General features: G+C 39.8%; 1 protein-coding gene across 2 annotated transcripts in view; it reads right to left on the bottom strand.

Annotated features, from left to right (window-relative positions):
• MORC1 (MORC family CW-type zinc finger 1) overlaps nt 1–27947 on the bottom strand; it is a 171803-nt gene that overhangs the window by 51422 nt on the left and 92434 nt on the right. For both annotated transcript variants that reach the window (XM_031024182.2, XM_081797321.1), the window contains 3 exons: nt 26617–26745; nt 23464–23569; nt 18537–18675 (listed from right to left, as the gene is read on the bottom strand). In XM_031024182.2, coding sequence (XP_030880042.1) covers nt 18537–18675; nt 23464–23569; nt 26617–26745 — 374 coding nt within the window. The remainder of the gene's footprint in view (nt 1–18536; nt 18676–23463; nt 23570–26616; nt 26746–27947) is intronic.

Raw genomic sequence — 27947 nt, 5'->3', positions numbered from 1 at the left:
ACATTACCTTTCACCTTCTCTCATCCGTGACTTCTTTTTTTGTTAGTTGAATTATTTCTACGTTGCCAGGGAATTTATATTCAGTTTGGTACCTAAGGTTACATATGGTTTAGGCTATAGTTTAACTATAGTTATAGCCTATAGCCTATAGTTAAATATAGTCAGTGCCTATTTCCAGTTTTTTTGCTGTAGAATTTTCAGGTATCTCTTGGCTGGTTGAAGTTTGATCTTGTTTTCCTCTAAAAGGGATTTCTGGGTTTTTTCCGTTTTCAAAACTATTTGTTTGTAGGCTTTTTATTTGAGGGGTGTTGTGGTGAATATAAAATTCTTGGTTTATACCTCCTTTTCTTGAAGGTCTTATAGTTCTTACTTTACTATCACCCGAGCAAAGTTTTCTGTAGAAAATTTGAAGCCAATCTGATTTTTTTTGTCTCTATAAGTGATTTGATCTTTATGCCTACGCATCAAAACATTTTACCTTTTTCTGTACAGTTGAGTAACTTTTCTAGTATATGTCTTATGGTTGACTATTCTTGGGATAGTTTATGCTAAACATGCAGTGTACTGTTTCAAATATGTAGCTTCAAGATTTTTTGTTTTTAATTCAAAGTTTTCCTGATTTATAACTTTATTTTTAAAATTTTATTTTATTACATTATGTTAGTCGCCATACATCATTAGTTTTTGATGTAGTGATTTCGTATAACACCCAGTGCTCCATACAGTACGTGCCCTCCTTAATACCCATCACTGGGCTAACCCATCCCCCCACCCCCCTCCCCTCTAACACCCTCAGTTTGTTTCTCAGAGTCCATAGTCTCTCATGGTTCATCTCTCCCTCCAACTTCCCCCCCTTCATTTTTCCCTTCCTTCTCCTAATGTCCTCCATGTTATTCCTTATGTTCCACAAATAAGTGCAACCATATGATAATTGACTTTCTCTGCTTGACTTATTTCACTTAGCATAATCTCCTCCAGTCCCATCCATGTTGATGTAAAAGTTGGGTATTCATCCTTTCTGATGGCTGAGTAATATTCCATTGTATATATGGACCACTTATCTTTAAAAATGTGTTCTTCCCTTACTTTTTCTTTCAATATTCCAATTATGCAAATACTGAATCTCCTTTTCCTACTTCTATTATCATTTTCTTTGTAATTATAAGAAGTCCTTCCTAATTTCTATTCATTTTATTTGCTTTTTATCCTCTATAGCAGGGGATAGATAGCAAACTTTTTCTGTGAAGATCTAGACAGCAAATATTTTAGACTTTGTAGACCACATACAGTCCCTGTTACATATTCTTCTTTTTTCAATTATCCAATAATGTAAAAATCATTTTTAGCTTAAGGGCCATACATAAATAGGTAGTGGGCTAGATTTGGTCAATGGGTAATAGCTGACTCCTGCTCTATATCCCCACTGGGTTTATCAGAGTGATGATCTGCCTTTGTATTCTTTCCAGTTGTATGATTTATTTTTTCTATTTCTTCCTTGAGTTCTACCAAATCATGTTTCATTTTCATTGTCTCTTGCTATTTCAACATCTCTTCCTAAGTTCTTATATTTCTTCTTTGAGGTCTTCCTTCATAAAAATAACATTGTTTTACTAAGTAAAAACTTGTTTCCAGATGTGTATATAAAATTTCCTTCTGATCTGTGTCAACATTTCTTTTTTTACATTTCCAGCTGTACTGAGATATAATTGACATACAGTTCATTGCACATAACTCAAGTGTACAGTTTGATAAGATTTGACATGTATAAAGTCATTGTAATAATCAAGATAATGACCATATTGATCATCCCCAAAAGTTTCCTTGTGCTCTTTTGCAATCCCTCTCTACACTCCTTCCTACCCCCTGATCTTTCTCTCAATATAGAGAGAATTTTCCAGAATTTCTAGAATTTTCTAGAATTTCATTTTCTAGAATTTTCTATTAAGTGGAATCATATAGTATGAAATTCTTTTCTGGTTTCTTTCACTAGGAAGAATTATTCTGAAATTAAACCATGTTGCTATGTCAATCAACAGTTCATTCCTTTCTACTGATGAGTAGTATTCCACTGATTAGCCAGACCATAATTTGTCCTTTCACTTATTAATGGTCATTTAGGTGGCTTTCAGTTTTTGGCTGTTATAAACAAAACTAATATGAGCATACAAGTTTTTTGTGTAGACATATGCTTATGTTCATATGTGTATTTGCTTGGTGAAGTATCTGTTCAAATAACTGCCTATTTTTTAATTATGTTGTTTGTCTTCTTACTGAGTTTCTAACATTTTTTACATATTCTAGATACATGTCTAGTGTCAGATATTGTTTTTATAAACATTTTCTCCCAGTCAGTGGCTTGCCTTTTCAATTCCTTAATTGTGTACTTTGAAAAGCAAAAGTTTTTTAATTTTAAAGAAATCCAATTTTTCAAAACTTTTTTTAGAGCTGCTGCTTTTTGTATCATATTTAAGAAATCTTTGCCAAGCCCTAGGTCACTGAAATGTCTTCCTATATTTTATTCCAGAAGGTTTATAGTTTTAGCTTTTACATTTAAGCTTATAGTCCATTTCAAGATAATTTCAGTACTGAGGTAAGAGTCAAGGTTCATTATTTTGGGGGATATATGGCTATCCAAGTATTTTGGTAACATTTGTTGAAAGGTTATTCTTCCTCCCATTGAAATGTATTGGTCTCTTTACTGAAAAACAACTGAATATATATGTGTGAGTCTATTTCTGGACTCTCTATTCCACTGCTCTCTATGTCTCTTTTTTACACCAACATCACACTGTCTTGATTACTGTAGGTTTATAATAAGTCTTGACATTAGGTAGTGTCGGTCCACCAACTGTTCTATTTCAATGTTATTTTGACTACTGTTGGCACTCTATATGAATTTTAGAATGTTGGCAATTTCTACCAAAAAAATCTTGCTTGAACTGTGACTGAGGTTGGGTTAAGTCTGTAGGCCAGTTGGGGAGAATGACATCTTAGTAATATTGAATCTTCAAGCCCATGAACATAGGTCATCTCTCCGCTTACTCATTTCATGTAATTTTTTCAGCAATGTTTTATAGTTTCCAGTCTACAGGTCTTGTGTATTTTTTTGTTAAATTTGTCCCTAAGTATTTCACATATTCTTTTATTTTTTATTGACTATATTTCCTATAATATTTCACATCTTTTAATGCTATTGTAAATAGTATTTTTTTTAATTTTAGTTTTTAATTGTTTGCTGCAAGTATGTAGAAACGGTTGATTTATACATACTGATTTTGTATGCTTGCAACCTTGCTAAGCTCATTTCACCAGTTTTAGTCACTTTTTTATAGATTCCATCTGATTTCCTACATGGACTGTCACAACTAAAAAGAAAAAGTTTACCTCTTCATTTGCAATCTGAATGTCTTTTATTTCTTTTTCGTTCTTTCTTGCACTGTCTAGAACTTCCCGTACAATGGTGAATTGGAGTGATGAGAACAAACCTCCTTGCTTAATTCCTGATCTTAGGAGAAGAGAATTTAGTCTCTCACTGTAAGTACAATTCTAGCTGTAAGTTTTTTATAGATTGCCCTTTACCACATTGAAACAATGTTCTTTTGCTCCTGATTGGATGTGAGTTTTTATCAGAAATGGATGTGGTTGATTTTTCTTGTGTCATTTATATTTTACTGGATTTTTTTCTCTCTTTTCTTATAGAATCTTATTTTTATGTTATATATTTATATGGTACCTTGTTCATATTTTACTGGAATCTTTTTTTTTTCTTTTTGTAGGATACCTTTTTTAGCTGCTATGCTAGTTCATTTCTTAAACGTGTAAGAGTTAGGTTTTCCAGGCCTAGCTCTTTGTCCGTTTTCTATCACAAGGGAGGATAGGATTCTAGGCAAGTTTTTTTTTTTTCTCCCACAAGCCAAACTTTTCTTCTCATCTCTCTTTACACATACACACACAGCTCTGCAAATATGACTTTTTGAGTACTTTCCTGTGCATTCCACATCACTTCTGTGAACCAGAGCAAGTCCAGTAGGGCTCCTGTTGCCTCCTGGCTAGAGCAGAGAGTGGTTATCACTATTCCATCTCCAGAAGTTCCCTTCTTCACTAAGTGTATTTGTATTAATTCTTTAGATGTGCTATTGCTGGGCTGTTTCTTGAATTTCTCTCTCTGCCTCCTGTGGAGTTCCTGCATTATACTGACAGCTTTGAGCGGCCCTGAGCAATATTTTAGTATATGTCCCTTGGTAGGATTGAAATTTGAGGTTACATTTTTGTTGTCTGTTTTCCTTGTTGTCCTTAGAAGACTTTCAGAAAAAGAATGGGAAAATGCTAAGTCTGGATAGCCACATTTATACCAGAAGTCTCCTATTAAAACAATTTTACCTCTCTTTATTATGGTATGTATCACACTTAGAGTTACATGTTAACATGTGTGTCTCTCTCAATAGACTATAAACCTCCAAACTAATTTTTTATCTGCGGTACCTAACACAATGTTTAGCACTTTACAGGTACTCAATAAGACCTTGACGATTGAAAGGATAAATAGATGTCCCCAGAGCCTATGGCTCATCTATTCCCCACAGTTGAAACACTGTCACATGTATACTCTGCATGCATAATGTGACTACTTCTCCACTCCTGTTGGATATTGTCACATCTTTGAGATGCTTTGTATTAAATGCCAGTATATACTCTCCTCCAATGCTTGCATCACCCTGGGACGAGCTCTGTTCCTGATACAGCAAAATGGATTGAGCCTAGCCTAGTAACAATATATGATACCGTTCAATTATGAGGGTTTGCATCATTTTGGGTACCGGCTTAAAGATAAAGACTTTTGCTACATAGTTTTATTGTAATGACTTTTGACCTGTACTAATCACCCCACTAAACTAGAATTGTGGGTAAATAAAAAATTTATAAACTCCATAAACTTTCCTCTTCTGCATTAATTTCAGAATGGTGTTTCTACCGAACTTCACACATTATAGAAAAACACAGCAAAGATTAAAGTGACTCAACTACATTTTAAGCAGGAAAAAAACTTCAATAATGATGGTCAAAGAAAACATTTTAAGGAAGACAGAAGCCAATACCAGACACTGAGACGGCCTCCAGACGTCAGGAATAATGCCTCCAGATGAAGGCAAAATTCACTCATAATGAGAAGAACACCAGCAGTAGTTGGGGGAGGAGGCCTGCAATGACAGCCGTACTGAATACATTTCCCCAGATGGTTCCATACCCAGAAAGGTTCACTACAGTCAATGAATAATTTCACTATATCTACAGTTAAAGGTACACCCTATCCTTAATCATACTGGATCTAAGTCTTTGACCTCTCTGAGTCCTGTTCATCTTTCTCCTTAATCTCATCACATGCTTTCCTTCACCTTGTAACTCCAGGGATTGCCCAAGGTAAGTGACCTGACATGAGTCTCCCCATCTCTTAAACACTCTCCGGCTCTGCAGTCCTTTTACTTCCTTATAATTTACATTTCTTCTAATTCTCTCAGGATTATCAAGGCTCTTCATAGCTATCGAAACTTGTATTCTCCCTCAGTTCTTGTCTTTTCTTTCACTTTATCACACCCCCTCTTGGCTTCCCTTGCATTCCCAATTCTGCCTGAGAAAAACAATTCATCACTTCAGCTGCACTCTGCCGCACCCAACATGACAAACCCCAGCCTTAAATCCATCAGATCACTGATCAGTTTCCCTGTCCGCTCAGAAATTTCAGGCTGCTAAAACTTGCATAACTGAAAAAGGCATTGGTCTCATCCTCTCTGGATTTATTATTTTACTTATCATTAGTTAGCTTCTGTGCCCCCTGACAAAGGTTGTTCCAAATCTTCACTATGCCCTGTACACAAAGCTTGCCTCTCACCATCAGTTGATGGCCCTGATTCTTCTTTAGAAGAAACAAAACTAGATTAGTAGGTTCGTATGACTCCCCGCCGCGCCCCCCCCCCCCCACTTACCTTCTCTCCCACAATCCCAGAGGGAAAAAATGCCCCTCCTCTTACCCTGAGTTAAACTCTCTAACTGGGTCCCAGTAATTCTTCCTTCCTGTCTTTGCTGGAATCTTTCTGTATCAGTCAGGCCTCATCTCTGCTGTGAAGTTTCCCCAATTTCACTGGCTCCCTTCTCCTAGTCCAGAAACACTGTCAAACCTCTCCCAGCCACAAATTTACCTCAACCCTACCACCTAACCCTCTAGTTACAAACTTATCTTTCTTTCTCCACTCCTTCAGTACAATTTAAAAGTAGCTTATTACTCATGGCTCCCATTTTACTTTTCATTGACCCCTCAACCCACCTAGCTTCCTCTAGGAAACTTATCTTGCTGATCTGAGCAATGGCCTTTACGTTATAAAAACCAGTGGGATCAAGACAATGAGAAGGTAAGGCACAGACTAGAAAAAAATATTTGCAAAAGAAACATCTGATAAAGGATGTTTATCCAAAATATACAAAATAAAAAAATCTCTTAAAATTCAGTAAGAAAACAATCAATCTGATTTAAAAATAAGCCAAAGATCTTAACAGACACATCACCAAAGAAGATACACAGATGGAAAATAAGTATATTAAAATATGCTCCACATCATAGGTCATCAGGGAAATGTAAGTTAAAACAATAATAAGACATAATAAATAAATAGCAATAATAAGATACCACTACATGTCTGTTAGAATGGCCAAAATCCAAAATATTGACAACACCAAATGCTGGTAAAGATGTGGGGCAACAGGAACAATCATGCGCGGCTGGCAGGAAAGCAAATGGTACAGCCACTCTAGAAGACAGGTTGGCAGTTTCTCAGAAAGCTAAACATACTCTTACCATTTGAACAAGCAACAGCACTTCTTGGTATTTACCCAAAAGAGTTGAAAATATAGGCCCACACGAAATTCTGCACATGGATGTTTATAGCAGCTTTATCTATAACTGCCCAAACTTGGAAGTAACCAGGATCTACTTTGGTAGGTGAATGGATAAACTGGTATATCCAGACAATGAAATATTATTCAGTGATAGGAAGAAATGAGCTCTAAAGCCATGAAAAGATATGAGGAACCTTAATGCATATTACTAAATGAAAGAAGCCAATCTGAACAGTCTACATGCTGTATGACTCCAACTATGTAACATTCTAGAAGAGGCAAAACTATGGAGACAGTAAAAAGATCACAGGTTGCCAGGGATTGAGTGGAAAAAGATGAACGGAGCACAGAGGAAGTATTTTTATGGCAATAAATATACTCTGCATGATACTATAATGATAGATATATGTCATCGTACATTTGTTCACACCCATAAATTGTACACCAACAGTGACCCTAAGGGTCTACAGTCTCTGGGTAATTATGATGTGTCAAAGTAGGTTCATCAGTTATAACAAATGTACCACTCTGGTGAGGGATGCGAATAACAAGGGAGGCTATGCATGTGTGGGGCAGGGAATATATGAGAAATCTCTGTATCTTCCTTTCAATTTTGTTGTGAACCTAAAACTGCTCTAAAAGAAATAATAAAGTCTTAAAACAAAGTAGACTTAGTGCAATGCCCAGATCATAACAGACACAAAGGTAATACTTGCACACTTGATTTAATAATCCAGCAGAATTAAATCAATCAGATCACTGGTCATTTTCCCTGTCCGCTCAGAAATCTCAGGCTGAGCTGGGGAAAGGGGGAAAGGGGAGAGACCAAAACAAAACACTATAAAGCAAGATTAGAAAGAAAGTTTTCTAAAGCACTGAGACAAAAAGTAGGGTATTTCAGTTTTATCTACTGAAATACCTTCTGTAGAAACAGGGATGACATATAATTAGTGAACTAAAATAAATTGGCCCATGTTAAGTGTACTAAATGAAGTTGACCTTAATGAAAAACGTTACCAGTTTCTTCAAAAGTGTTCCCTTCTTAATTAGAGACAGGTATTTCTACTGATAGATGCATTTCTACTAATGGATGAAGATTAGTCATGGAGCTGGCCTATACTTTTTTTAATATAGTTTTTTTAAAATCATGTATATGCTTTTTTTATTTGAAAAACACATTTTTACATCTTTAATTGCATATTTTGTAAAACAGAAATCTATGTAACTATTGATATGCTTCGAATTCAGTCTCATTTACTCAAAGGGTAGTTGCCTAACAACAGCATGTTTTTTATCATCACCATCATCTTCAGACTTCAAAGAATCATCATCACCCTAGAAAGCTTGCTAATACCAGCATTCATTTTTCTAGGACACTTACAAACTCTCCCAGAAAGACTCTTAAATTTCTTTACATGATTGGGAAGTCCTGAAAATCACAGACTGAATCAGCAAAAGCTGCATCAGATGAAGTATCTCCAGCAGCAGAAAAGCTGAGGGATCCCCAAGCTGGGAGGATTTGTGGTACATAAGAATCATCTGGGGAGCGAAGTAGAAATGCCAAGATGCCCAGGCTTCAGTCCCCAAGACTCTTGTTCAGGCAGTCCTGCAGATCCCAGGTAATGTGTGTTTTTACAAACCCGTGACATTCTCATTTAGATGACCCAGTCATCATAGAGTCACTGCCCTGGAAGGCAGGGGGTTCTCCCCTCTAATTGTATCTGTGCTTTGTGACACTAGAGAGAAAATACTTCTATGCATCTATACCATTAGAGCTTTCTGAGCAAATTTTACTAAAACTTGAGACCTAGAATAGAAGAACCAACCTTGGAAATTGATTTATGACTAATCAGTAGTGAGAGAGCATCTGAAGACATTACCTCCAGAGAGATTTACATCCTTGGAGGTGTATGTTTACATTTTAAGGGAAGAATGGAATTTGAGACAATGAGGACATTGCCTGGTTTATAAAGCTGGAGAAGCTAGTCTTATCTTCCCCTAGAAAGATATATTTATATTCTAAAGGGTAAGAATAAGAATGCAGGATGCCTCCCAAAGAGCAAAGGGGTATGTGTGTATGGAGGGGAATAGGAAGGTGGCTGTCCTTCTCCTAGATAAACATCCAGATTCTTTTCTTTTCTTTGTCCTTTTTCTCAGAGTTCTTTACCAGTAGTACAAACTTGGGTATATATAGGACAACATCTGATCTGACTCATCTCATCCATTGCCTCAGGGATTCAAATTAGGACAAATGCGAATCAGCACAATTATTTGCTATAATTAAATAATAATTTCCTTTGCTCCAGAAACCTCATGTTTATATTCAGAATAAAATGAACAAATATAGATATTTAAAACTTAACGGCTTATAACAAACATGGTCAATATTCACAGGTTCTAAAATTTCTATGGGTCTTTGTAAACATCTAGTTTAATCCCCTTCTTTTTATTATTTATTTATTTGAGAGAGAGAGAGAGACAGAGAGACAGAGAGAGAGCAAGTGCCGAGGGTAGAGGGAAGAAGAGAGAGAATTGCAAGCAGGCTTCACGCTCAGCCCGAAGACTGACGCAGGGCTCCATCTCACAACCCTGAGATCATAATCCGTACCGAAATTAAGAGCTGGATGCTCAAATGACTGAGCCACCCATGTGCCCCTAATCCCCTTCTTTTTATTGGGCTCAGGGATACTAGGATCAAGCAGGCCTGAGGTCTGCTGCCCATAAACAAGACCTGGGACCTGCAGCTAAGGATCCTGACACCAGGCCAGTGCTGTTCACCATATTCAGCTGCCTCTACCATCTTTCAGAGTCCCCCTAAGCATCCTCCCTCCGTACCGCCTTCCAAAGAGATCACCGCCCTCCATATCTGCCTAATAGAGACAGAGCTCCTCAAAAAGAAAAATTATGATTGTTGCTAGCTATTAATTTCTCAATTTCTCCCACACTGAAGAGCTATCAATCTAAACTGAAAGTTAAGATATCAGAGTAGTTCAAAGAGCTTTGAAATAAGAATCAATCTCTCCTCTCCTGTTTATGTGACTTAAGCCAAGAGAGGGACATGGCTTAATAAAAGAGGGAGGGGTCTAGAGCCTGACTGTGTCAGAAGACTGTGTTCTACAGTTAATACCACTCTTGGCAAGTTACTTCTCTGGGCCTCAGTTTCCTCTTCTATGAATGAGGAATCATAAACATCATAGGACTGTATAGGGTTTCAGTGAGCTGGTATTCTTAAGGCTCCTGTAACAGTGGTCCCTTCCAAGCAGTAGTGTCATTTAATCCTTCCATTCATCCTTCTCCTTTAACTCCTCACCTACAAGAGGGAAACAAACCGTAAGAGACTCTTAACTGTAAAGAACAAACTGAGGGTTGATGGAGGAATGTGGGTGGGGGATGGGCCGAATGGATGATGGGGATTAATGAGGGTACTTGTTATGATGAGCACTGGGTGTTGTACGTAAGTGAAGAACCACTGAATTCTATTCCCAAAACCAATCTTGAACTGTATGTTAACTAACTAGAATTTAAATAAAAATCTGAGGGGCGCCTGTGTGGTTTAGTCGGTTAAGCATCTGCCTTTGGGCTCCTTGCTCAGCGGGAAGCCTGCTTCTCCCTCTGCTGCTCCCCCTGCTTGTGCTCTCTCTGTCTCTGTCTCTGTCAAGTAAATAAATAAATAAAATCTTTAAAAAAAATTAATTTAAAAAATTTGAAAAAGAAAAAAATTAATAACATCCTCATCTACAAAATACATACAGTTAATCACTCAGGGTAGTTTTTGAATTCACCAAATATACATGGTTATGGAAATTTCCGGGAAGAAACTGGAGAAGAGAAGGGAACTGGAAATATGAAAAATATGCAATTATCTTTAATACACAAAACCCTGTGGAGATCAAATGGCCCAGTATATGCAGAAACAAGTGGCAGATAAACCATGGAACAAATGAAGCTTTGGCTTCAAGACCCCTCCCCGACACAGGCCCCCTCCAAGGCTCTGTCCCCAACTTCATACTTATGAATTTTGCAGTTTCTTTTTGGAGGGACAAAACTGTACAAACTTCAAGGTCCAAAACATCTAGATCTGCCCTTGTTAAGAAACATTTTAAATAAAACTTATTTTCAAATACCAGGAATTATTACTAATAGTCTTGGCGAGAATACCTCCCTGAGGATTCTCTGAATAAAGGAAAGGTGACTCTAGACCATTAGAAAGAAAAGGTCATGGGCAAATAACAGTTAAGTCTCTGGGTCTGGATGAGAGCCCTCAGGTCTGTCAAGAGACCGCCCCGTGTTAGAAGGCTGGGTCTGGGTGAGCAAGAGTGACTGAAGGAGCAGGGGTTAAAGCGCTCGCTCGTCAAGGACAAGGTGGAAAATAGAGATTACGTTTGAACTTCACTCAAGCCTACAGGAATTAGGACAGAGGAAGGAACCAGACTCAAAGTAAGAATACGATCAGGTGGCAAAGGCTTAACAACGTTAAATCAAGAGGCACAAGATGTGGGGTTTGACTTCAAAATCAGAACAATCAGGAAGTACAGTTCCTTAAACTGAACTGAAAATGTGAAGCTGGGTCCTGAGTAAGAGGAGAGATGAGGTCTAACAAGATGAGACACGGAATTCGAGCTTCGAGGGGAAGACTCAGGAGCGCCCGTGCTCAGTGGTGCTCAGTGGTGCTCAGGTGGGCATGGGCTCAGAGGCACAGCGTTCCTTTAGAAGGGATCAAGGAGTAGCCTGCTTTGGAAGGAAGCCAAATATCTGAACCTTACTCTGAGCACTCAGGAAACGGGCCCCGCGATGCTTCCAGGGTACCAGGCAGCCTCTGGTCATCCCTAAAGAGCATGCACACTAATGGAGAACTGGTTGTACATGCAGTTCAGGTGCCCAAGGAATTTTTATAGGGCAGAGATCTACTAGGTGTACTTGCATTGAAGCCCAAATTAGTATTCCCTCCAGTGAAAAGCGTTTCAGACAACACACCTGAACTTCTCCTCCCTCCATCTCTGTGGATGTGAACAGGAATCACCGACTGACATGCAGAGTGAGGGATGTACTGTGGCAAGACTGCTTGCCTCCGTCAAAACTGCTTCTGTCCTTCTTGGAGGAAGGACGAGTTCCCTCTGGACTCCCATTCCTAGTGGCCCCCAGCACCTGCCCTGGGACCTGCTTGGGACACCTAGAAGCAGACAGCATTGGATGGAATCTCTCGGTCCCAACCTCCAGGGCAGAATTGGGTGACTTATGAAGCCAGGAAGAGGGACTGTCCTGAGGCCCTCACACCACACTGCTCCCTGCAGTCTTCTGTTCTGGGCTGTTCTGAGGTGCCTCTAACTACGGGCACTGTGCCAGTTTGTGCAGTAAGCCACGAACGATGCTGTTCGGGCAGGGAGTGCGACATCAGCTCCTCAGGAGAGGATGAGTTAGAAAATAATCTGGACAAAATTAAAAAATTAAAAAAAAAAAAAAAGAAAGAAAATAATCTGGACAAGCAATTCCAGTTAGGAAGGTGAGCATCTTCCGTGAGACATCTACTGTGCCCGACACTGAGCCAGGTGTGCAGGTGGGAGGTACAGGAGAAAAAGAACACCTGATATCCACCCTCAAGAAACTTCTAAAGTGCCACACAAGCAATTTGCTTCATGTCTCATTGGCTGTACTGTGAACACGGGGCCCACAAGTGTGAGTATATTACACATTAGCCCTTTTGGAAAAAGAGTGCATCGCCGCGGAGAAATGGGATCTTTGTAGCAAGAGTAATAAAGTATTTCAACTACAGCGAAGGTAATAGCTTCTTGTTAGACAAGGGTCTTTAGGTATCATAAATTTTCGATCACGGCAGTTTATGTAAGAAGGCTGAAAAGTACTCCTGATGAATAAATATATTTTCTAAGGCATCTGTCTCTGTGGTTTCTACAGATTTGAAATCTCAGCATCCTACCCAATAATGACACATTTAAAAGACTAAATTCTAAATGGGAAAGTGCAGAGTCTTCATTACACAGTTGTATTCAGATATGCCATTTCAATTTGAAAAACACAGCTAGAAGTTCAGGAAGCCTTCTCTGCTCTACATTTACTGCTAAAACAACCAATGTGGGAACTGTCAGATGGCACACTCTCCTTTTTTGTGTCCACAGGAGCACTGCAAAAGAACAGAATGCTATTGCTGGAAACCCTTTTCCACAGGCATGATACTTTACACAGGCTCTGCACTTGATGCAAAGACCGTGAACATGACAAATGAAATCCAAATACAGTCTCCACACTCCCATGCAAATGCCACACCTTATTCTGACCAAATATAAGAACACCGTGGTCTCTGATAATATATGCAGAAGGTGTTAAGTCTAACCTTTGCAGAGTCAACCAATTCAGTCAAATGAAAAATATTTGTTTTTGTACCTATTTTGTGAGGAGTTCTGCATAAATCAAACTATGCCTTCAATCTTGCATTCACTGTTTGGTAAATACGTATTATGTGAAAGGCCTAGGTGTTTGGGGAATGGGAAGATGAATAAAAATGGCCTCTTCTTTCTAAACATTTACAGTCTAAAATAGGAGACAGAACAGATACACAAGTAACTATCATACCAGTTAGAGAGTAAAACATGTTCTAAGAAAGACCCATTCAGGACAAAGAGAACTGGAAAGACGACAACATTTTCACAGGTAGGGAATGAGAAAAAACTTCATACAGGAATGACATTATTTTTGGATCTTGAAGAAAGGGAAAAGAGAGAGAGGCCGCTCCAGACACAATGGAAGGAACAAAGGCACTCAGAACAGCAGGGCGAGGGAGAACACACCTAAGGAATAAGGCAAGGCTCAGGGAGATTCCTGCAGAGGGGAAGACACTACAGATGACCTTTGAACAACATACGGATTGGGGCCCCAACACTTGCAGAGCTGAAAATCTGCATACAACTTTGGACTCCCCCCAGACTTGACCATTAATAGCCTATTGTGGACCGGAAGACTTACTCGTAACAGTCAAATGAACACTTATTTTGTATGTTAGATTGATTACATACTGCATTCTTATAATAAAGTAAGCTAGAGAAAAGAAAATGTTATTAATAACATCGTAAGGTACTTTTACAATACTGTACTGTATTTATCGGGGGGAAAAAAATCCACAGAAGTGGACCTGCGCAGTTCAAACCCGTGTTGTTCAAGGGCCCACTGTAATGCCAGAAAGGCAAACCGTAGCGGATTAGAGAGAGCCCAGACTGTAGGATAAGAAATATTAATCAGGGGGCGCCTGGGTGGCTCAGTTGGTTAAGCGACTGCCTTCGGCTCAGGTCATGATCCTGGAGTCCTGGCAGGGAGTCTGCTTCTCCCTCTGACCCTGCCCCGTCTCATGCTCTCTCTCTCTATCTCATTCTCTCTCTCAAATAAATAAATAAAATCTTTAAAAAAAAAATGTTAAAAAAAAAAAGAAATATTAATCAGAAAAGATGAACCCAGAGAGACTCAGAGGATACATAAGTGATACAGCACACCGTGTACAGGCAGGATTATATAAATATGTACCCATAACATTACTTCTGGAGAAATGGGTAAGAGAGTAGGCTTTATTCAGGGAATCAAGTTATGATCTGTTTTATAATGACTAAGGGCTTTAAGTGGATTTAAAGTGGTACCAAAACACCCTGAACGAGATGCACCTAAACTATGTGCCATGTGCATGATTATGACGCAGTCATCCTTGTCGTACAATAGAAGGTGGATGAGAATCTAAGTCGTGAGTTAAAACTGAGAAAAGGGCAAATTTGAGGACTGGAGTGTTCCTGGAATGCAGAGAAATTGATTTTGTAACTCTACTCTATGGTTTTAAAATTATTGTTTAGGTTTACTGAAAAACAGAATAACAATTATCCAGGTAATGGGCCACTTAGTAGCTGAGCAGTCAAGAGTGACACAATGAAAATGAAAATGCTTCATCGTGTGGCCAGCAGGTGGCACTTGTCACTCGATATAGAAAACAGCAGGTCCTGAGGAATGAATTTGAAATGTGGAGCGAGGAACAGATTATTCATTCATCTCTTCAGAAAGCAGAAAGACTGGGGAATGGGCTGTTTCAGAAGCACAATTTATAGATAGGGTCTTGGGTTGCTTATCAATTACATCTTGAAATTGAGCTCTCCTATTGGGTTACCGAACTTCACTATTTTCCTTAACAACTAGGTTTTGCAGTGTATTGGTTTGTTGCCTTTGTAAATGTTCTTAGGTCCTTTCTGTATTTATCCTTATGAGACTGTGAGCAGATCCGTGCTGAAATTAGACAAAAAGGAAACAAATTCCAACTTCACCATTTAAAAACGTGATTGATTCAAGTTACTTAACATCTTTGAACTTTACTTCCCTCTTTTGCTATAACTGATGTAACTGTTCTGTTTTGGGGATTACATAAGATACCATCTGTGGAAATGACAGCTTTGGACCTACCTACCTCATTTTCTCCTAGAGGACCAGATCTAACCACTGAGATACCTCTTTCACCAGAACAGCTCCCTGACTCACCGTAAGCACTGTCTAACCAGAGCATCAGGTAGGTGGTGCTCCTAGAAGTTAGTCACTGGACACAGCAGCAGGGTGCGTGAGGGGTGGAGAAGAGGCTGCAGCTGCCGACTTCACATACTGCTACCATAATACTCTCTCTCCTACCATTATTCCGTCACTCCTGCTTGTCTGTAACACAAAGCCCAGAACCACAGAATCTAAGATCCAGAAAGGTCTTTGATGAACGTAGTCATTTCCCAGATCAGGATGCCTTCAGCCATGAAAGATGAAATACGAGAGAGTAAGAAATGGGATGTGCAGATTTAGGTCATTTTTATATTTGTTTCCCAGTCTAGTCAATGGATAAGTAAGTAGGCACTGGCAGAGGGAGGCAGGGAGAGAGAACCAGAGGGGGCAGACCATAATTCCATGGCAAGCACCTTATTATTTCTGGATATTGGGAGAATGGGCACCACCAGTAGACACAGTGAATCATGGTCACACACTAGCCAGTTCCCAATTTTCCAGTGGTATCTACCCTGCACCTGATCATGTCTGCACGGTACCTACAGGGCACCAATGCCCTCCTTCTCTGGCTTTCCCAGCTCCGCCTGGGTTGTACTCCAATAGAGCTTCTTTTAAAGGGCAGTCAGGAAGAGAGTAAATTCACAATGAATACTGGATGGTTTTGAGTCTTGTTTCTGGCATCAGGCAGCTATCACCAAAATACAGTTTTTGAATACTTTCATGGGTTATTTTTGTGAAAGGGGGATTGAGGTCACCTTCCAGAGGTCTACTAGTCAACAATTAACATATTTTATAATGAGTTACATGGTCTTTGAAACAGAGATGTCACACAGATGCTGAGTCTATTTTTTTAAAATACGTAAGTTTAGCATGTAATTTAAAGGATTGGCACTGTGAAGGAACAAATCAGTGCTGATCTCCAAGTCTTCTTTTATAATGTTTTTCTCACCTATAATGCCTACCCTGTCATTTCTCCCAATTCCCCGAAATAGACTTCAAGACACAAGGTAAATGCCACTTCTTCTGTGAAGCCGTTTTTTGACTAAAGCTGCCCTCACTCTCTCCGTGTAATAAACAGCTCTGGTGGTTTCAGTTGTGATCAGACAGATACTGAACTAGTATCGCGTGGCGGTGGTCACTAATTTTCAAATACTGTTAGGCTTGGTCCACGAAAGGACTGTTTATTATCTGAATGCATGTTCTATTTATTGACCCAACAACTACTGAGTATCTACTGCTTGCCAGGCACTGTGTAAGGTAACAGATTTACATTGAACAAACCAAGACTATCCCTGCACTCACAGAGCTCACACTGTGGTATAAGAGTGATTCCGTCTTCCCTGCAATGCTCAGCATGGGACAGACCCAAAGGCAAGTATGTGCTCAATGACCACCTTAAAATTAACTGATGGCCTATGGTTAGCAAACTCTAAACAAAGCTTTCCTTGATGACCACAGAATTAGGGTCAGTTAAGGGCACTGAGTACTGGGAGGTGAAGATGCTAGGATTACCTACCTTCACGAAAGGGGGCAAGGGAGGAGGGGGAGGATTCCTAGGTCCTTTGAACTGATGGGAGCTAGTCTCTAGGCAAGGACTGCTAAACTTCTTTGTTTATACGTCAAACAGACTGAATCTATAAACCTGGCTTATGAAAAACTCAACTACCATGAAAGAAAGAATAAGCAGAACGGATGGCCCAAATAGGTTACCCCAACAGCTACCATCAAAATCTCTACCTTAGTAATAAATAAAACACCCAATACTAAACAAACAAAAAGGTAATCAAAAACTTTGTGATTGGCACTATTACCATCCAAGGGTCAGCTCTGACCTCCAAAGGAAAGAAAAAAGCATTCAGAGACTGCAACAAAGACAGAGGCATTTCAGGAGACACTGTCTGCCTTCGCAAATCTACAGGGAGTGGCAAACAAGAAGCAAAAAAACAAATGAAGACATTCCACTTTGGAAAGATCTGACTTTACCTGCTTGTTTATTAAAGAAACTGCAGGCTGTGATACCCTTACTTCTGACCTCTGTTATCAAACCCACAACTAGAGGCTCTAAGAACTATAGAAAGTTTCACCAATGGGGGGGAGGAGGGGGGACGGGGAATGCTTAAGAGAATGTGTTTGCGAAGTGACTCTCAGTGTCTTCCCCAGAGACCCAGAGACTCCAGACTAAAAACGAGGGTCAGGTTTCCTTGCCTGTAATCCCAAGTGGTGCTGACTTGCCTGGCAGATCCCTAGCAAAGTGGGAGAGGCAAAAAGAAATGAGATAGAAAAGAAAGTTGATCTAAAAGCACAGGAATACACATAATAACAATAAGGTATTAAGCCTGAGAATCTTTATCCCTGCTCCATAAGAGAATTTTCTATTCAAGTATTTTATTTCCTGACATTTACAGAGGAGTCAACACATTTGGACATATGCTGCTGACCTCCTCAAGTTCTATTTGAGGAAGCTGACAGGCTCTCCAGTTCAAAACTGCTGAATTTGGGTATTAAATCTATAAAGTAAACAGAGATCTAATTACTTTATTAGTTAAGAAATTAAAACAATATTTCTGCACACCACTTTTTCTTTCCCTTGAAATTGTCATGGTTACTTATATTTACTGATAGTTATGTTTTATTTATTGAATTTTCTTAACAATTAAGTGACACTGACTTTCTGTATTAATAGGCTAATATTTTTTAAAAGAACAACTCTTCACCTCAAAAATCCACCCTCAGGGAGGAAGCCCAATGAAATAAAAAGAGCCTAGCCTTTGGAAACATACCGACTCATGTCCCAGTCTTGACCGTGTCACCCATACAAGGCTCTCTGTGAATATGCAGGGTGGAAATAAATCGCCCTGTTTCTCTCATGCACTGTTGTGTAGAAGGGCTTAAATATGACAGGTAGCTTTTTTTTTTTTTTTAAATTCTTCTCCCTTCCTGAGCCCCTGGGGCACTTGTACTTGTCCTTAGAACAGTCCTTAGAGCCAAAATTAAAAGAAAGTGATAAAAAAGGATGGAAAAAAGAAGCTACACAATTTACAGGGGTGAAACACATTAGCTGATTCGCACACATAAAACCAACAGCTCTGGAGTTCAAATAGCTTCTGGAAAGAATAACAGCTCACCTGTGGCTGCGAGTCTGCCAGTCGACTGTGATACCTTTGGATCGCCTCTCGAAGTTGTTTCTCTTTCTCAGTTTTTGATGGTGACACCGAGCTCATGGTGCCCAGAGGGATGGAAGGCAGGCGTTCTGCCTGATGACAACTTCACAATCAACAGAAGACATCATCAGGAAGAAATATAAAACTATTGTCTATAAAAGATGATTTACTTCTATAAAAAGATACTCTTTATGCCTTATATCCAAAACTTGAATACAAAGGAAGAGCAGTGTATTGATGACCTGAGGTTAACACATGACGTTAAATCTCCAGTTCGCATGGAAAAGAGCTTAAGGGAAAATGTGGAGGATGGTATATTTACAAGAATGGGAGAATATATTCATTCTTTTATGACTGCTTCATTTATCCTGCGTGATCATGAAACGAAGCCTTTTGCAAAAACGCTTTTAGATAATTGAAGCTTATCTCATTATTGCTAAACATTTTTTCCCCAAAAAATGTCAGGTAGGAATCTATAGGTCTCTGTAAAGGACACCAAATAATTCTGCTTCTGAAATACGTGGATCCACTGTGAAGGCTGAGTGTGAAGAGCAGGGACCCCTGGGATGGGATGCAGTGCTCAGTGACAGCCTTGCCGGTCACCGCGCCCCGGGCAGCCCTTCATCACGGATTAGCCCCATGATCCGGCAGCAGCAGGTGCACATCCTTCTCTCCCCTGCTGCTGGCAGCCTCTGTGCTTCCCTGCCTTACTGCTGTGCTGTTCCCACATGCTATATAACCACGTAGAACTGTATGTAGATGCACAAAAACCAGACTGTGGATGAGAGCCTCCCTCGTTATAGTGACATAAAATACTAATGACTTTGGAAACATATGGCTCAAGAGGTTGGAGGTCCTTTGTTTTTCCCCCCTACTTTTGGTTCCATGGCTATGTTCTGGGGAGCTGAGTTAGCCAAACTATCAAAAAATGGAGATATTATATTGTTTCCCTTGGTTTCAAGGCTTGTCAAGGTTAAGAAGTTCGGCTCCCCCTGGGCGTGGCTCTATTCAGGGTATGGCTGGGAAAGTTCCGGAGTGGAGCAAAAGGTCAAAGTCAGTTCTAAGAGCCTGCTTTACACAAGGGTTTTTCTATTATTGACTGGAACCAAAAAGAGGGGGGAGGGACAAAGTTTGTACGAAATAAATGTGTTGTTAACCTAGGACAGGGACGAGGAGGTTGAGCCTAGAAAGAGGGCATTCTCCCTTCTGAACCAGTGCAGGAAAAGCAAAGCAGATCAAACCCATGATTTCTGTTTTTCAGGACTGCTGGGTATGTTTCCCTTCCCCCTAGCAAGAGAGGAGAGTGAGGAGCTACAATCAGATTCAAATACGACTGTGAAAAAACAATTGCACCCACATATGGTATTTGTTGTTATTGTTACTTTAAAAAAAAAGTGGTAGAGAAACAAATCAGGGGGCATCTACTATAAATACAGCCACCTGCAGTATGGATTTGAAGACATCTGTGGGGTGGTACCTATAAAATGAACATTAACTTAAAAACATTAAGTTTTTATTCAAAAAAGAGAAACCTCAAGTATTTTAATAAAACACACAATCCATTCAATGATCTTTAAAGATTTTAACTTGCAATACGACCCATGGAGATTTTAAACATCCTTTTCACAGTTCAGACTTTTTTGGTTTTATCAAATGATAGGCATCATTTTTACCCTGCTGGTGATCCCTATTTCCAAATGCAGATAAACGCACAGCATGGATGTAGTGGAAGTATGTTGATACCTATTTCTCAGGTACCGTGATAAAAAATGTCTAGCCTCCCTCTGTGTTTAAAGTGGAAAAGAAAAAAATGCTCTGGTGGTCCAAAGAAGAATGGCTTCATTTTACCCCACCTGGGTGACCAGCTCAGAATAATACTACCATTTGTAAGATGGTGCATTTTGTCACCACAGAGCATATGACTGGCATGAGGCTTCCTGAAATGTAAAAGGAGGCCTTCGGAATCTAAAAAACAAAACAAATGAATAAACAAATAAAAAGCAGAATTAGACTTATTAATACAGAGGTTGCCAGAGGGAAAGGGGTAGGAGGATGCGCAAAATGAGGGTAGGGGATCAGGTGATACAGGCTTCCAGCTATGGAATGAACAGGTCCCGGGATAAAAGGCACAGCATCGGCAACACAGTGATACTGTAAAAGCATCTGCATGGTGACAGATGGGAGGTTCCCTTGCAGTGAGCACAGCACAACATATACAGATGCTGAATCACTGTGTGGTACACCTGAAACTAATGTAACGTTGTGTGTCAACTACAGTCGAATAAAAAAATTTAAAACACACACACAAAGAGGATGCCTTCAGACACCGGGTGTGGTAAGGCAGAAAGAGCGCAGGTTTGCAGCCAAAGGCTTGGCTTCAAGTCTCAGCTCTAGGGAGGCATCTTGGACAAGTCACTGGGCCCCTCCTGGCCTCACTGCTTCCCCCTCTGAGAAGCGATGCAAGTTCATATGGTTATCGTAAAGAGGAAATGAGATAACGTATGTAATTGCTGTGTAAGAGAAAACTGTTATTATGTTTCCTGCCTAAGTTCTGGTTACACAGACACTGTTCATTTAAATGCTGTTCATTCGTGTTAACCCTGCCGACAATTGGCAATTAACTGCTGACAATAACACTATACTTTCTGTAAATACAGACAATGCCACGTTTTACCCCATTACTCAGGCCTTCCATTCACTGAATGTTGCCTAATAACTATACTGTATTTCTCATCACTTTCATACACTGATTTTATGGGATTCTATCCGAATCCAATGGCATAAGGTCTTGCTATTTCATGGCATGTTGTCAATGTACACACGGTCCATCCTACCATACTGAATTAGAGCTGCAATGACCTCCAATAAGGGAAGTATCAACTCTCAAGTAAGTGCCCTCATAATCAGGAGTTTTTCTTTACACGTCCCCTAAATCTCTTGCTGTCACATTAAGCATATTTTTTTGTCCTAATCTTTTCAGTGGAAATGAAATACACCTGGTCAGAATCATGTCATTATATTTCAAGAATCAAGGACTTAAAATATAAGACAACTCTGCATTTTAAGCTTTGAAGGACCATCAGTTTTCTGTCGACGTGGCTAAATTTCTCTTGCCTGTCATCACCAGGGGCACTATTTGGATGTGTAAAAGAGACAGAATTGATGCAGCTTTGAAACTAATTTTGCAGTGCTCTGTGATCGCATCACCACTTTTCAGGGAGGAGAGGGTGAGAGTGTGCCAATTCATGGACAATGGTAAGCTGGAGGTAAGGAAAACCGTAGAGGATAGATACCAGTTCTGTGGGTCCAAGAATGCCCCAAGACTGGGCTAAGAAGTCACAGACATATGTTAGATCTGTGGAAAGGGACCTAAATTCTCACGTCTTATAACTAAGAAGCTCCCAGTAACCAGGAACTTAGTAAACTTAGTAAATTGTCTTTCTAATGGGCTCAGCTGGACCCAGAGACGATGCAAAATGTACTATGATTACACCCCATTCTAAGTGATAGAAAGCCAAGTGAAAGAGAGTTTCTGTCACCTATCCAAGATCTCACAGCTAATGGAGCCAGGGGAATCAAAAACATAGGCAGTCTGGCCCCAGAATCAGACTTCTAAACACTATTCTAATGCTGCATGAGAAGTTCTTAGCTCACAGGAAGGGATCAATATTAGTAACTATTGTTAATATTGAAACTGAGCCAACCCTTGGCTCTTATGTGGGAGATACTCAAGTTTCAAGCCAGGGCTAGAACCCAGCTAGGACTCCGAGACCTTGGCCAGTAGCCTCATGAACAGGTATCTTAGCCCCCATTGGGCTTCAATTTTCACTTCTCTAAAATGAAGGAGTGAGGCTAGATCAGTATTTTATAATCATGCTCCCTGGAGCTCTAGGCTTTTTATAGAGTACAGAACAGAAATGAGAAATGGAGTCTGATTCGCACACATCCCAGCTTCCAATTTAATCAGGAAAGTTCTGCATTTATCTTATGTATTTGGGGTCTGAACAAATTGTGTTTGGGGAAAACAGGTTCTGCTGCAAACCAAGAAACAAGACTAAAAACCCCTGGGCCGTGAGGAATCTAAGAGCCCTTACCACCTCTGGTATTTTCCTTAGTCTCTAAATATGGGTAACTTGGGAACTCCAGGTGGAAATGTTGGTGTGTGTTTGTGCTGTTTATTTTTTTAAATTTTCCTTTTTTTTTTTTTTTTTAGGGCTGGATAAAAATAACGAAACAGGAGTTATTACTCTAATGTCTGTATTAGCCATATTGATCCACTTATCCAGGCCAAAGAACTTAGAACAAACTCCATGGAGAAGCAATGTTTGATTCAGGGGTGCCTTCATTAAGGGGGGGGGATACTCATTCTTTCCCTTCCCAAGGAAAATAATGTAAGTCTAAAGGGTCTGTAATAACGGTGACATTCATCAATACTTAATCGGTCTTTTTCCTGTTTTAGCCTGAACTTCTTCCTCCAAGAGCACAAAGCAATGAAATCAATATGTGACTTAAATAGAAAAAGCACATGATCTAACAGGTTAGTGCCCCAGGAGACACCCTCTGGATAAGATTCCTTTACAATAAGGCTGTATGTTGTATGAAAATGAACTAGAAGGCAGAACTCCAACACTGGGTCATGGTCCCCTGCCAGTGGAAGCACAGAGCTGCACATCCCAAAGTTTGCAGATAATTACATGCAGGGCTCCTTTATCTTGATGGGAAAGCAGACTAACGAAGAATATTTCCACAGGTGGTAAGGAGCTAGAAAGAGTTCACAAGGATGACCGCTATTAAGCTAAAATGTATCTATCGCTGACATTTCCAGTTTCACACAAATGCATTTTGGGAATTAAAAATGGATAATGAATTTTAGAAAACTATCAAAAACTACCTGTTTTCCAAGGGGTTAGGATTATTAGCACAAATCCAGAGGTCAAAAAATTCTTTTTCCTGATAAGTAATAGAAGAAGGCAAGATTCTCCATTTAAGGCAAAGATCTGATAATGAAAACAAAATCACACACAAGAAAGAGCACAGTCAGAAGTGAACATAGCAAGTAACATGTCAGATTGCACATACCAAAAGTATATGTATCTTTCGATCCAGAGACAAGTGAATCCATAATCACATACCTTTATAACTGACGGCACAACTAGTCTAAGATTCTATGAGCTACCCCAAGACACCACCAATAAATTGTTGTTATTATGGTTGTTGTTATTGCTGAAGTTCTTTCCAGTTGGTTCCTGCTCATTTCAGCCAGAAGAATGTTGGGTTAGGTCCCTCCACATCTCTTCTTGAACCACAGGAAGACTTCTAGTGACTCGACTCCTCCATTTTCTCCAATCTACGATCCCTCTGCTACCAACACCACTTTCCATCTCCAACCACCTGACTAACATAACAAGGAAAATCAAGCTCTCTGAACCATTTACACAGTTACACACTCTGCACCTGTCTCCTGCTCTTACCCCACCCTCCATCCTACGATTTGTGACTTCTTTTGTCTACTTCCTCCTTTCATTCCTTCCCTGCCTGTAGAACCAAGGCACTCCAGTCTCTCCAGGCTATTCTCAACTCTAATCCTGAATTCTATCCACATACACAGCTACTGGCTCTTAGGTAAACATTCTCTCTGTTCATCTAAGATCGAGGCAGTATGCACATTGGTTAAGAACACACAGTGTTGGGGCGCCTGGGTGGCTCAGTCGTTAAGCGTCTGCCCTTGGCTCAGGTCATGATCTCAGGGTCCTGGGATCGAGCCCCGCATCGGGCTCCCCGCTCCGCGGGAAGCCTGCTTCTCCTTCTCCCCCTCCCCCTGCTTGTGTTCCCTCTCTCGCTGTGTCTCTCTCTGTCAAATAATAAATAAATAAAATCTTTAAAAAAAAAAAAAAGAACACACAGTGTTGAAGTCACAGTAGCTAAGAACTGGAATAGCTCTACCAGTTACTACCTCTATGATCTTGGATAAAGTACTTCTCTATGCTTCAGTATCATCATCTGTAAAAAGAGATTAATATTAGCACTTACCTAGAAGGATCGTTGAGGATTAAATGGCATAATAATGATAAAAGCTAGGCATTATTTATGATGGTAAATTTTATGTGTCAGTTCGACTGATCCATGGGTTACCCAGATATCCGGTCAAACATTATTCTGAGTGTGTCTGTGAGGGTGTTTTGGATGAGAACATTTGGACTGATAGACTGAGTAAAGATTACCCTCCCTAACATAGGTGGGCCTTACCCAATCAGTTGAAGGCCTGAACAGACACAAAAAGGCTTACTGTCCTATAAGTAAGAAGAAACTTTTCCTTCCTGACTGTCTTGAGCTGAGACATCAATTTCTTTTCTGCCTTCAGACTCAAACTAAAAGATCAGCTCTTCCTGAGTATCAAGCCTGTCAACATTCAGGCTAGAACTACATCAGTGGGTCTCCCAGTCCTCAGGTCTTCAGACTCAAACTGGAAATTAAGCCAGTGGCTCTCCTGGGTCTCCAGCTTGCTGACTGCAGGTCTCTGAACTCTTTAGCTTCCTTAATCATGTAAACCAATTCCCCAGAATTAATACCTATCCATCCATCCTATGACTTCTCTTTCTCTAGAAAACCCTAATACACCATCCTAAGCACTTAGTAAACTTTACATGTGTTAATTCATTTTTTCACAAAGCTGTATGATGTAGCTACAAATACTAACCCCGTTTTATAAGTCTGAAAACTGAAGCTTAAAGAAGTTAAGGAATCTGCCCAATTTCATACAGCTCCCAGACACTGGAGATTGGATTCTGGCAGTACCTTGCACACATCAAAAACACACAGTAACTTTTAGCCTTCATTGTTATCATCCAATAGGTTGTTGCATATAGTCATCAACTTCCTCAACTATTCCTTCTAAATGTCTGGCATGTAGGTTCTTCTGAAACTGCACAGCCATGACTTTCTCCGGACCTTTACAATTTCTCCCCTGGCTCCTGGATGATGCCAGTAATCTCCTCACAGGTCTGACCTCAACCATTGCGCTAGCCCTCCTCCAAATCATCCTGCACTGAGCAGCCAGAACTACCTTACTACAAGTTACATATGACGCTCAGGTCCTCTTTGGACCACCCTAGGGACAAGGTGGGACAGGTGTTCCCTAGGCACTGTGTAAATAACTACTATTGTGCGCTTTTTTGTTTGCCTGGTTGCCTTCCCCCTGGATGGCAGATTCCTTGCAGATAGTAGAGAATGTCTTTAATTCTCTAACCCTTTATATGGTGGGTAGAAGATGTACTGGAGGCACACAATCATAAGTGCTAAATGCTTGAGTGATGTTCTCTTACTGAAAAACTCCCAAAGCCTTGTCATTACTTACCAAAGGAAAAACTCCTTACTCTGACATTCGAGGCCCTCTAATAGGTTTACTCAACATAAACACTCTCGTCTTTTATTATTCATTCATCATTCATCCAGTAGTCAATTACTAAGTACTATATATTTAACATAGTGCTAAGTATTAAAATAAAAAATAACTGTGTCTATTATTCTATCACAAAAATTTTAGCTGAAGTGTACACTTGATATTAACACACACTCCCCACTACATCTCCGCCTCTCAAAATTCTACCTCGAGAGACGTAGAGGAAGATGGCAGCGGAGCTGGAGGAGTGCAGGCTCACCTCGTCCCACGAAGACCGCTAGATAACTATCACAACATCCTAAATACCCCAGACATAGACCTGAAGATGGGCAGGACAAACTCCACAACTAAAGGGAGAGAAACAGCCATATCGAAGAAGGTACTTCTGTCATGAAGCCTGGCCTCAACTCCCACCACCTCCTCAAATAACTTTATGCCTCTTTGACCTCATTTACCTAATTTTAATCTCTATTACACGTAGTTTCATGCATTTCTGAACCTTTCCTAGACCCTAATCTCCTTGAAAGCAAGCACCCTGTCCTACCCACCTCTGTCTCTCTCACAACCCACTTTTTAGCACAATGACTTGCTATTGGGAACTCACTAAATGTTTGCTGATTGGAATGGAATTAATTCAACACTCACCACACTGAATGATGAATGGGATGGCCATGGCTTGTCGTCTTTGATACTGAACAGAATCTAAAGATTTCTCCATGTCCTTGTCATTCTGATATCCAAATTCATTCCAAAACAATGTTAGATTTCTATTACCTTAAAAAAAAGGCAGGCAAAAAATAATAAAAGAAAATTAAATCAACAAGATCAGGATGATAAGCAAAGTTTGAATATAAGCATATGTATATACAATATGATCTCAACTATGTAAAAACTATTACATATACAGAAATAAGAAATAAAAATATTAATATTAGTTTTCTCTTAGTATGGGTGAAATTTGTCTTCTGCTTTATACTTGCATTTTCCAAACTATATATATTATGATTGCAATATTTTTATAACAAAATTAAACACAATAGCAGTTATAAAAATATATACATATTGCAACAAACTACATTGACATTTAAAACTTTTTTCTTAAATACTCCCAGAAGCAATTGTACTGATTAAACTTAAAGGCCACCCTTCAGACTATTGATACAGATATTTATCATCTTGTCTCACAGCCAGTTTCTTCACTGTTATTTTATGTCTAGTCCCCTTCCTTCCAGTGTTTTATGCCCTACCCTTGCCCCAGATTCTAAACTCCCTCCTTGCTTAGAAACAGCACTTGTCATGGAGGACCACTAGGAGCCCTTCTTAAGAGGCTGTGCTCTTGGGCGCCTGGGTGGCTCAGTTGGTTAGGCGACTGCCTTCGGCTCGGGTCATGATCCTGAAGTCCCGGGATCGAGTCCCGCATCGGGCTCCCTGCTCGGCAGGGAGTCTGCTTCTCCCTCTGACCCTCCTCCCTCTCATGCTCTCTGTCTCTCATTCTCTCTGTCTCAAATAAATAAATAAAATCTTTAAAAAAAAAAAAAGAGGCTGTGCTCTTATCCTTTGATCCAGCAATTGCGCTGCTAAGACTCTTCCCTACAAACATACAAAACAAAGACTATATATATCACAATACTGTTTGAATAGAAAAAGAAAAGAAAAGGAAACAACATAAAAACCTAAAATAGGAAACTGATAAATTTTATTTCCAAACAAGGGACACTAGGCAACCTTTAAAATAGGTAGAGCTAAATGCATTGTTGTGTCAAGACCTCTTAGAGTTTTTTTTTTTTTTTAAAGATTTTATTTATTTATTTGACAGAGAGAGAGATAGCTAGAGCAGGAACACAAGCAGGGGGAGTGGGAGAGGGAGAGGCAGGCTTCCTGCCGAGCAGGGAGCCCGATGTGGGACTCGATCCCAGGACCCCAGGATCATGACCTGAGCCGAAGGCAGACGCTTAACGACTGAGCCACCCAGGCAC

Source organism: Leptonychotes weddellii, chromosome 1, assembly GCF_054177405.1.
Source record: "Leptonychotes weddellii isolate Sample4059 chromosome 1, ASM5417740v2, whole genome shotgun sequence".
Classification (NCBI taxonomy): Eukaryota; Metazoa; Chordata; class Mammalia; order Carnivora; family Phocidae; genus Leptonychotes; species Leptonychotes weddellii.
The sequence above is the reverse complement of the archived record's forward strand: the minus strand, read 5'-3'. Positions and strand labels throughout refer to the sequence as shown.